The sequence below is a fragment of the Micropterus salmoides genome, unplaced genomic scaffold (assembly GCF_014851395.1).
Source record: "Micropterus salmoides isolate LMB-PRFRI ecotype aquatic unplaced genomic scaffold, ASM1485139v1 Ms_hic_scaffold_8, whole genome shotgun sequence".
NCBI classification, from domain to species: domain Eukaryota; kingdom Metazoa; phylum Chordata; class Actinopteri; order Centrarchiformes; family Centrarchidae; genus Micropterus; species Micropterus salmoides.
This window is the reverse complement of record NW_024044570.1, coordinates 6,205,311-6,216,590: the sequence shown is the minus strand read 5'-3', so window position 1 is coordinate 6,216,590 and position 11,280 is coordinate 6,205,311. Positions and strand designations below refer to the sequence as shown.

Genomic DNA, 11,280 nt, shown 5'->3' with positions numbered 1-11,280 from the left:
CATCCACACCTAAAGACAATTTAGAGACACCAATTAACCCAGCCTGCGTGTCTTTGGACGGTGGGAGGAAGCCGGAGTACCCGGAGAGAACCCACGCGGACACGGAGAGAACATGCAAACTCCACACAGAAAGGCCACGGCGCGTCTCTGACTACTTGATAAAGTAAAATATAAAAAGTATGTAGCTACTTCTTCTTTTGTGTTTACTGATTCCAAACGCCATTGAAGCAGTCCAGCTGAAAATGACAAGATGCTGAATACAGATGAGAAAGCCATATATGGTATTGGTTTCTATACGTGTTGTAAGAACTACGTTCCTGTGTTGAAGAAGACATGACCCATCAATGGTGCTCAACTGTCTCTAATTGCAAGTGTAACAATAAAACTGAAGATAGATTCATTCCATATTTGTGAGCTCTTTATTAAAGAAATTCCCACCACTGTAATAAAAAGTAACAGTTCTCTCTGAGGTTTTCTCATTTGCTGTTGCTAACTTGTTATGCCACGTCATGTGTGGTATTCTATTTCACTCTACATTTTGTTTATTAAATGTGATAGGTCATGTTAATAAATGTCTTAATAACATTATTATAATTACTACTAATAGTAATAATAAAATAACAATAACGATAATTACTTAATTAATTAATTAAGTAAATTGAGCGTTAAACACTTAATTTCTTGCATTGTGGTAATTTCTGTAGCCTCCCATTTTCTATTATTTAAATGAAGGGAAACACAAAATTCAGGTGGCAGGTGACAATTCAAAATATAAACATAAAATGGAAAATAAAGCAGTCAGGCAATCTGTATTGCTTTGTTTGTATTCTCTTGTAGATCAGCTTTTCTCATTTAATATCATCCCTGTTAAGTCAACACCGATGTAGGGATGATTGATTGAAGTAACGTCTTTAAGTGTTTAAGACTTTCCTTTTCAAATCAATAATAGCCTAACTGAATTAATTTTTTTAAATTAATTTAGAAAACTCTGGACTGGTTCCTGTGTTTCAGCAGGTTTTCTGCTCATGATGAAAACTGTCTGCACATTCGAAATCTGTCCCACAAATTTGTGATCTCTGACAAGTTGGGAATAAAGACACGTTTTGAAAAATAACATTTCATTGGCTAACATTACAAGAATAAAGTAAACTAATGAGAATAAAGTCATATTATTTTAACAAAATCTACCAGCCGCCCTATACTGTGCGGTGCATAACTGAAACTAACTGAAAATACTTCTCATCAGGAATAAATCTCACCACAAATCCACTCAAAATTTAACTTCAACCCCTTGATAAAGTGACTTTTCCCTTCTTGATAAAGGTGCATCTCCAATGTAGGGCAAGGTTGAGATTATCTTTATTTTGTTTCATTATAGACAAACTGACTCTTTAGAAAGTGTTGCATGTGACTTTGATGTGACTTTTAAAGTGTCTTGACCCATTAGAAGGCAACAACTAGTTCTCTTACCATGGAAGTGTAAGGATGATAAAAAATTATGTAATGAAATTTTTGATGGATATAAGTTGGGTTGATATAGGTTAAAAGATACTTAAAAATGTCCATAAACAGGGAAAAGTTAAAATGCTTTGAATCATTGCACTGTTTGGTTAAAAATACTGATAATTAATTTCTTTATAAAACAGGTGAAATTTAAAATACACTATGATCTGCAGATCAGTAATCCATTGCTTTTTGGGTAAAAGAGGCTAAAAAGGTTAATAGGATAAAAAGACGATCTGTGTTTAAAATGCTGTCTTATTTAACTTCTAACATTTTGGGGAAATGCACCAGTTTGTGATTGGAGGATCTGTTTACGATTGTTCATTTAATTACAACATTGGACTGAAGCTACATCGTGTCCGTGTCGTACTTTCTATTTCCCCTTTTACAGGTAAGAACAACAGTTGTATTTTGTTTGAGTGTTTAATGTGAAGAGGCAAGATACTTTATATGTAAGTTCAACACTACTACTGAGATTAAAATGTTAAGTGTATTCTGAATCAATAATAACTCTAAGGTAGCAGTATTTAGCATTACAGAATATTTCCAATTGTGCTGTTTATTTTTCTCAACACTTTACAGGGTGAAGCTAAATCTGTTTTTGTTTTAAATAATAATAATAATAATTTTATTAAATTTACTGTTTCAAAACTTTGATTTGCAGATTTGCAGATTTGCCCACCTTGATACATAGTAATTATGTACAGTTAAATAAAGTTGTGACTCCTCATGTGAGTGCTAAATAGAACGACAAAATCTGAATGTTTATATCAGTCAAAGTGAAATATTACTCCAACACACAAACTTACGAGTAAAAGCTGTTAATCAAACATCTTTCACTTAAAAGCATCTCTCCAATCCCCTGTTTTTGTGTGGTTCAATCTGCATTTATATCTCCCTCTTCTTGTTTTCTCCTCATTTGTCCTCTCTCGTGAGCACTGAGGCTTTCCTGTGCTGGACAATCGGCCCTCCTGGGACCTCTCTCTCTCCCTTGGCTGTCGGTGGATAAAGCCAGACACTTTCGATCTGGACCTTTGTCCTCCAGGAGACTCTTTATACGTACAAATAAAGAAAATACAAATTGGCCAATACAGTAAATGTGGATGTTTGACGCAAGTGTGTTTACACACATTACCAGGTTTCATCTCCTCATGGAGAGAAAAAGAATTTGGGATCTCTAAATTTATTTGATTTAAAATGAACCAATCCACACTGGCTTGTTCACTACAGCTGCATCCCTACTTCACAGCAAAATCAGGGTTAGGCTGACGACAAGTGATTTTGCCAAAAAAACTCACCACTGTGCTTTTTCTTTTAAATAGGCTTTATAAAATAGAGCAGAGTCCCTCAGGGTTTGAGATGTCTTTCAACAAAAGGCCATAAGGACGGATGGCCCTTTCTACCATCTTCTGCTCTTCTTTGGCTGTTGTTCTTTTCGAGATGGAAACCAGCCAGTACTTGTCGTTGTTGTGTTTCTGCCTGTACTCGGGGTTGATACGATTCTGCAGAATCACTATGTACGTCCTGCCCGTCTTTGTGGAGGTGAATGTTTTGGCGAATTGGATCGCCTCAGAAATGTATGGAGTAGAATAAATCCCTCTGCCAAATATCTGGCGACTCTTGTCATTGCCTGGCTGTTAAAAAAAATAAGAATTAGAATTTATCGACATTCATAGTATTTTGTCTTTAAGTCATTTATATATGGCTTGTACATATGCAGTAATCCTAACACAATAGGAAGTAGGAACACCATCTGGACCTTCTGACGTAAGACTATTTTGTGATGGTTCACAAATAATTTTTAGTTTTAAAAAGCATATTTATTAAGTAAAGTTACTCCAGACACAGACAGTTCATCATTTTATGTTTCAAGCTGTCAGTTTTAGTTTAAAACCACTGTAATTGGCTCAAACTATTTCATACAGTATGAATCAGCTATAGAAAGCAGATAACTGTAGAATGAATATTAATTTATAGATAAATGCAGACTGCTTTACTGATGTTCCTGTTTTGAGCATTCTCTTTTGTTGCTGTTCATTAATTTCCAGTATTCCCCACCAAATACCAACAACATGCTTTGTGTTGACACATTTGAATGAACCTCCCACCTGTTTGCACCATATGCTCAAAATACCACACAGATGGGCACAGTGAATTCCAAGGTCAGAGAAATACCAAACTACATAGGGCCCCATTATCATACCTTAATTATGTTAAAATTGTATGTTTAACTCAGTAATGCAGTTAAAAACATGTTACATTCTACTGGATGAACATTTAGGCTACCACTGATAATAAGTGATATATAATCAAACCTTGTAGAATCCTGCGATGATGCCTTCAGCACCTGCCTTGGATGTCCCATGGTAGGACACAGGCCACTCTCCTGGCACTGACTCTGTGCTGCGGTATCTGTTTCCCAGCCAGGTATTTTCATCATACTTATCATGGACCTGTGACAAAATATTCACATGAGACCAGAGCTTGAAGTGGAAAATATTAGGTGCCGGTACCCCCTATTCACATGTTGGCGTGTGTATCAGCTGGTTTCTGACGCCTGTTGTTAATTTGCCTATAGAACATAGAAAAGATATAAATTCAGGTATGTGTAGGTATGGTGCAAATTAGCAACAACAGACATAAACGAGAAACCAGGGCTTGCAAAAAGTTCCTAGGTACGTATCGAACATGCACCAACAGGCATTGGGGGAATCCATGCGCTGTCTTGGCTTGCAGTCTGAAAGGAAGCGGTGTGACAATTGGCTTCAAGGGGTTAAAAACAAACAATAGTATTTAAGTTGCATTTTCAACATCGTTCAAGATTGTTTCATTCATTGTGCCATAAAAAACAACAGGATACATTCCAGCCAACTCTGCAGTCCTACGATAATGTTGCTTTGTTTCTGATGGGTGTGTAAGTAGGAAATTGTTGTTGTAATAGTGTATAGTAATATTTATCACATGAATAAAATAGTGAAATGGTTTTTGTGCATCTGTCAGCTTGATTTGAGGATTTTTGGCACACATAATTATATTATTAATATAATAATATTATATTATTATTATTTTTATACCTACATTCGACAAATTCTAGGATTAAAAGCATGACAAAAGCATATTTACCTTGAGGGCAAAACGCTGCCAACCACATGGGCGTTCATACACCTCTCCACCTCTGTAATAAGTCTCGGTGTCTCTCAAATTGGTGAAATCATAGTCGAATTGTGGGTCAAAGAATTCATCATTGTTGATGAAGTGACTTCCTCCTGATAATACGCCACTTATGTCCACATGGTTGTTTGGGGCAGCCTGTTTATAACCTTGCAAGACGGTTTGTAGGTGGACATAGCTGGATATTGACACCTGGCTGGGGACATCCAATTTCAAAGCACATTAGTGGTCTCTTTTTACAGTCAGTCACATCTGAATTATTTCAAGACAGCTTGTTCACAAGTCATTGTGCAAACAGGAATCTGTATTTACAAAATCACTCATGGCTTTAAAACCGCAATGTGTACAATTTTCAGAAATATATTTTCCATGCTTATCAAAACATCTCATCGCCAATAATTACCAAGTTTCCTCTGATTCCAAGACTGTAGAGATGAAAGTCTTGATGGACAGGTAATCCTGTGCTGCTCCTGCACCGACCCTTTCAGTACTAGTTACACTGGCATTGCAAAGTGTGCCCAAAGCTTCTAGTGCAACGTCTCTATCAATCATCTTTTGCCAACAATTACTTACAGGCCTAGTATAAAAAAAGTCATAAACTTTCTTGTTTGAAATGAATCTAGGAGGTTCTGAAGTCCTGTCTTCTCCTTTCTCCTCCCTTGTCTTCTTTAATCAGTACTGAGGCATTCCTGTTTTGGACAATCTGGGACCTCCCTCTCTCTCTTGGCTGTCGATGTGTAATTCTAGACACTTTGGATCTGGACCTTGGTCCATTACATGTAGCCTACAAACATAGAAACAAGCCTAAAATAAGCCAATGCAGTAAGTGTCGATGTTTGACACAATTCTTAAGGACAGGTTAGTCATACATCTACATGGGACATGAGACTAATATTGAGTCCATTATATAAGATGCAACATTTAACCCCTTAACGCCTGAATTTATTTACGATCAAAAAATAAAAAATATTATTTGTGTTTTCATTTGCTTTCAAGCTGATGTTAAATTCAGTGAAGGTTGTTAATTTGTCTATAGAACATAGAAAAGATATAAATTCAGGTATGTGTAGGTATGATGGAAATTAGCGACAACAGGCATAAATGAGAAACCAGGGCTTGCAAAAGGTTCCTAGGTACGTATCAAATATGCATCAACAAGCATTGGGGGAATCCATGTGCTATCTTGGCTTGCAGTCTGCAAGGAAGAGGTATCTGACAATCTGCGTCAAGGGGTTAAAAATAGAAACAGTTTCACTTTCGATGTGGTTGACCTCTGCGGGGAAAGTTGCTCCCTTACAGGAAATCACATTAAGGTCCTAACAGCTGCACTGTGAACACTTCTCTGAGTGAAAGGACAAGTGAGAAAGGAAACTGATATCAGTCCACCTAGATACCTATTCTGTATGTGCAGTTAAATAAAGTTGTGACTCCTCATGTGAGTGCTAAATAGAATGACAAAATCTGATTCTCCATGTTCGTGAAAACCAAACTGTAACGGAAAACTTTGAGGAAGTCTGGGTTTGGATTCCTCAAAGTGAAATTTGACTCCTAAACACAAACTTGGGGCAAAAAAATCGAACGAAGGAAGAAGAAATTTCAATGAAGTGAAACTTCACAGGAAGTTCACACTAAATATAGCTGTCATATTAATTTACACATTCATCTATATATTCAAATGAGACATCATTACAACATCATTACAAGATCAGAGAGTTTATTGAACTGACTTGCATTGATAAAGTTTATGCTTCAAAGACACCACACCTAATGGCTTTTCAAAATAAAGCAAGTGAGGAAACAAATAAGCGGTCAAATTTGTGGGTTTTATTCTGACCTGTATGTGTGGGTTGATACGATTCTGCAGAATCACTTAGTATATCTTGCCCGTCTTTTTGGTGGGGAATTATTTTTGTGTATTCTGCTTCTGTCATGTATGGAGTAGAATAAACCCCTCTGCAATAAGACTGACCTGGGCCTGGCTGTTAAAAACAACTAGGAGACAGAATTTATTAACGTTCATTGTATATAGATTTGAACTCTCTTTGTATTAGGCCTTCTAGGGTTTGTAGACAATCAGAAATTCTAACACAGTACAAACATTTTCAATTAAAATGTATTAATATAGAGCCAAACATGCTGCTTTACTACAGAATAACAGAATTTTTCATATAGATCAGGGCTGGTATTTATCAAGCTTCTCAAAGTGCCATTTTAGTCTTAAAGGGATATGTTAAAGGGAGGGTTAAGTGCTGAGAATTCATGAAATTTACTCCTACTTTTAAGCTTAGGAATAAAAGCAAGTTATCAAAAAATGTAATAAAGGAAGAAGAAATTTCAGTACAGGATATTCACACTAAATATAACTGTGATATTGACGTTACATATTCATCTATATATTCAAATGAAACATTACATTTGACACCATCAGAGTATTTTTGCTTTAGTATGCTTAAAAGACAAGACACCCACTGGCTTTTCAAAAAAGCAAAGGAAACCAATAAATGGTCAAATTTGTGGGTTTTCTTGTGACCTTTCTCAGCCTGTTAGACCTCTTTCAACAGGAGGCCATAAGGACGGATGGCCCTTTCCACCATCTTGTGTTCTTCAGTCACTGATATTCCTGCCGGGATGGGAACCAGCCAGTACTTGTCGTTGTTGTATTTGTATCTGTAGGCAGGGTTGACTCGATTCTGCAGAATCACTAGGTAGTTCTTGCCCGTCTTTTGGGAAGTGAATGTTTTGGCGTATGAGATTGCTTCAGCGATGAATGGAGTGGAGTAAATCCCCCTGCCATATGCCTGACCTGGTCCTGGCTGTTAAAAAGAAATAAGAATTTATTAACATTAATAGTAAATTGTCTTTAACTCTTTGTAGATGTAGCAGAAATTCTAACACGATATAGTTAAATTCAGTTCTTCAATTTTTTTGTATGCACAAGAAATAGAAACACCATCATCTGGTTTATCTTGATTCTCTGACATAAGACTTTTTTTTGTGATGGATTACAAATATTTTTAGTTTAAAAAAGCATATTTATTGAGTAAAGTTACTCCAAAAATCCGTGTATGGTTCTTTCATTATTTCGTTTCAAAACCAAATCAGAACCCCCCCAAAAAGAGTAGTTTTTTGTGTTTTAAAACCAAAACGGAAAAACAAAGCAGCGAATTTTATCCGAACCTTTTAATACATGTATGATTCCTTAATATACAGCTGGCCAATCTGACTAATAACAGTTCATGTTTGCTTTGTACCATTGGCTGTACTGACAACTATCACTGAATTAATTTGAACCAAAGAAATCTTAAAAAGCGGAGGATTCTAGGCAACTTCCTGTTCCTGTCCCATTTGCAAGTGAGTTACAAACTAAACGGTGAGCCTCATGTTTTTCTAATTAAAAACCCACCAATGTTGATGTTCAAGCTCATCTTAATTGCATTTAATCAGGCACCTCCCTCAAGTGTAACACACAAAGCTAAACTAATCTGACACATTAAATATCAAAATAAATATTCTTCTGTTTTTATTTTAAAACAGAAAAACAAAACCGTCAGTTTTATTGTTTTCTGTTTATCTGTTTTTGCGTTTTTGTATTAAAATGGAAAAAAAACAAAAAAAACAAAAAAAGGTTTGGATCTGCAGCTCTCCGCTCAGCAGAGAATAGGTAGCAGGTCTAATTTTCACGGAAGCCCTGTCAAGCAGCACAGAGCAGATCAAACTGGACAGGACCTAGAGAATCCGGTCAGTTTTCAAAATGAAACAACCGGTTGAGACTCCTGATCGTAAAAAAAAAAGCAAACTCTGACTACCAAATAGGCCTAAACAAAATCTAAACATGTCCGCAAAATCAGGCTGAGGACGGATCAAAACCGTGGCTTAGCCGTAACACAAAGTATCAGTGGGCTTTCTGAGTAACTCAGTAATGCAGTTAAAAAGGTGTTACATTCTACTGGATTGGACATTTACCACTGATAATAACTGATATGTAATTAGACCATCCAACCTTGTAGAATCCTTCGATGATGCCATCAACACCTGCCTTTGATGTCCCATGGTAGGACACAGGCCACTCTCCTGGCACTGACTGTGTGCTGCGGTATTGGGTTCCCAGCCAGGTATTTCCATCATACTTATCCAGAACCTGTGACAAAATATTCACATATGACATCAAAAGGTTGGAGAAAAAAAATCAGGTATAACTTTAAATAATGATGAACTCATAGTGCCAATATTAGCAAGTGAAATTCAAGCCAACAATATTTTTCTTGGGAGTTGGCGGAGACCAAATCCAAACTAAAATGAGAGTGAATATTGGACTTACATTTTTAAGATACAAACTAAATCTAAATAAATTACAATGGTGCTTTGTTTCTTTGTGTAAGTAGGAAAGTGTTGAAATGTGTAAATATTTTGACCATATACCAAATTAATAACACAGTGATATGGTCTGTATGCATCTGTCAGCTTGTTTTAAGGATTTTATGCCCCATACAGTTGATTTGCTATATTATTGATTGTTTCTACAGGCTACATTCAACAAAATTGGTTGTGTCACAAACAGTGTTGGGGGTAATGCATTACAAAGTAACAAAGTTACAAAGTAATGCATTACTGTCATCAGATTACTTTTGACTGTAACGCAATAATGTAATGCATCACTGTTGATAACTTCAGTAATAACATTACACTTACTAATAACAAAGTCATTGCGTTATTTGCTTACTGAACTCTTGAACTATCCGCATAACGGGATAGACAGAAATGGCAGAGCTGCCAAAGAAGTCTTTTGAGGGGTGGAGGTATTACTTAACATTGTTTTGCGAAAGGACAGCGATACCCTCTAGTGCGCCTATGGCAAGGCTCTTTAGCCTGGGCAATCTTGTTCTGACTCCAAAGAGGAACAGGTTGTCTGATAAAGGATTTGAGAGACTCCTGCCCAGGGTCCAAATTATGCACTAATTGTAGAAAAATGGCTACATATGATAATAATAATAATAATAGCCTAATTATTATTATTGTAATAAGACAAACATGCCTGATACTTTCACAGTCAGCCCTGTCCTACATGTTTGCAGCTATTAATGATTCAGCAAAAAGAACATTTGAAAAATGAATGTTTCTAAGGAAATGTTCAAATAAAGTTTTAAGCATTATAGTACTATACTCTAGCCTTGTTTTTCTCTTGACAAATGTTGGGCTAATGTTCACAACTTTGTTGGATTTGTGTTGATCTGAGCATATGTGAGGTGTAACTTTATATTGTTATTTTGGATCACAGGTGATGTTGTGATGCAGTAATCCAAAGGTAATGTAACTAGTTAGTTTCAGCAGTGAGTAATCTAGTAAAGTAAGGCATTACTTAGAGTACATAAAAAAAGTTACTAGCAATGTGTGTAATCCATTACCTTTTTTTGAATAACTAACCCAACACTGGTCACAAATGAACTGGAAGGAAATTCTGGGATGTAAAGTCAAGTAAAACAAAAGCATATTTACCTTGAGGGCAAAACGCTGCCATCCACATGGGCGTTCATACACCTCTCCACCTCTGCAATAACACTCTGTGTCTTTCAAATTGGTGAAATCGTAGTCGAATCGTGGATCAAAGAATTCATCCTTGTTGATATAGTAACTTCCTTTGAATACTCCTTTAGTGTCCACGTGGATCTCTGGGGCAAAGCGTGGTGCCTTTACACCACATTGCAAGAAGCTTTGGAGGTGGAAAAAGTTGCATCTTGACACCTGGCTATAAAATAAGGGGGGTGGGTGACATGCAATTTCAAAGCACATTAGTGGTCTGTTCTTGCAGTCAGTCACATCTGAATTATAGCTATACTGTTTGTTCACAACTCAGTCTGCAAAAAGGAATATGTACTTACAAACTTTCTCATTGCTGCTGTAGAGCAAAATCTGTTTAAAACCATAGTATGCAACATTTTCAGAAACAACTTCTCAATGCACAGATAGATAGGTAACAAAAAAATCTTCAATAATTACCAGGTTTCATCTCCCTTCAAGATTGTATGGATGAAATTATTGATGTGGAGGGGCTCCTGTGCTGCTCGACAACCACCGCTTATGTCTCTTTGATGAACAGATTTTGATTGGTTTTGAGGACAAGTTACATTGGCATTGCAGAGTGCAGTCAAAGCTTCTAGTGCAACATCACAATGGATCATCTTTACAATTACTTAGATAGATATAAAAGTAATAAATGGTCTTGTTGAGGTTTCTAAAGTCCTGTCTTCGTGCTGGGTGCTATGGATATGCACTAAACTGAAGAACTAAAGCTCGTATTTATAAGCAGCTCCTCACATTGTTAATGTGTATTCCTGAATGATGCAAGTCGTCTGTTACATAATAATGACTTCAAGCAGTGATGTTAGACCGCAAACTATTCATAACAGGTTCATACCTGTCCCCCCATCCACCCTCCCACCAAAGACACATCCTGATTCTTATCAATTTTCTGGTTTATCCTAGTTGAGAATGTATACATTTTTTGCATTGAGACAATGATGTGTTGCATGCTAGGCTAGATTTCAGAAACAAGAAGTAGATGTTCTAAATCTGAGGATGACAGTTAGCACCCACTTTAAACTATCGGCC

General features: G+C 36.5%; 2 protein-coding genes across 2 annotated transcripts; both read right to left on the bottom strand.

Moving 5' to 3' along the window:
• Nucleotides 1-2,350: 2,350 nt before the first annotated feature.
• Nucleotides 2,351-5,314, bottom strand: LOC119893368. Its single transcript, XM_038705481.1, has 4 exons — nucleotides 5,078-5,314; nucleotides 4,627-4,870; nucleotides 3,819-3,956; nucleotides 2,351-3,137 (listed from the first exon to the last, which is right to left on the bottom strand). The coding sequence occupies exons 1-4, from the start codon at nucleotides 5,224-5,226 to the stop codon at nucleotides 2,829-2,831; spliced, it is 840 nt and encodes a 279-aa protein (XP_038561409.1). The 5' UTR covers nucleotides 5,227-5,314; the 3' UTR covers nucleotides 2,351-2,828.
• A 1,057-nt stretch (nucleotides 5,315-6,371) lies between these two features.
• On the bottom strand, nucleotides 6,372-10,996 carry LOC119893364. Its single transcript, XM_038705477.1, has 4 exons — nucleotides 10,669-10,996; nucleotides 10,168-10,417; nucleotides 8,675-8,812; nucleotides 6,372-7,487 (listed from the first exon to the last, which is right to left on the bottom strand). The coding sequence occupies exons 1-4, from the start codon at nucleotides 10,848-10,850 to the stop codon at nucleotides 7,218-7,220; spliced, it is 840 nt and encodes a 279-aa protein (XP_038561405.1). The 5' UTR covers nucleotides 10,851-10,996; the 3' UTR covers nucleotides 6,372-7,217.
• Between the last annotated feature and the right edge of the window lie 284 nt (nucleotides 10,997-11,280).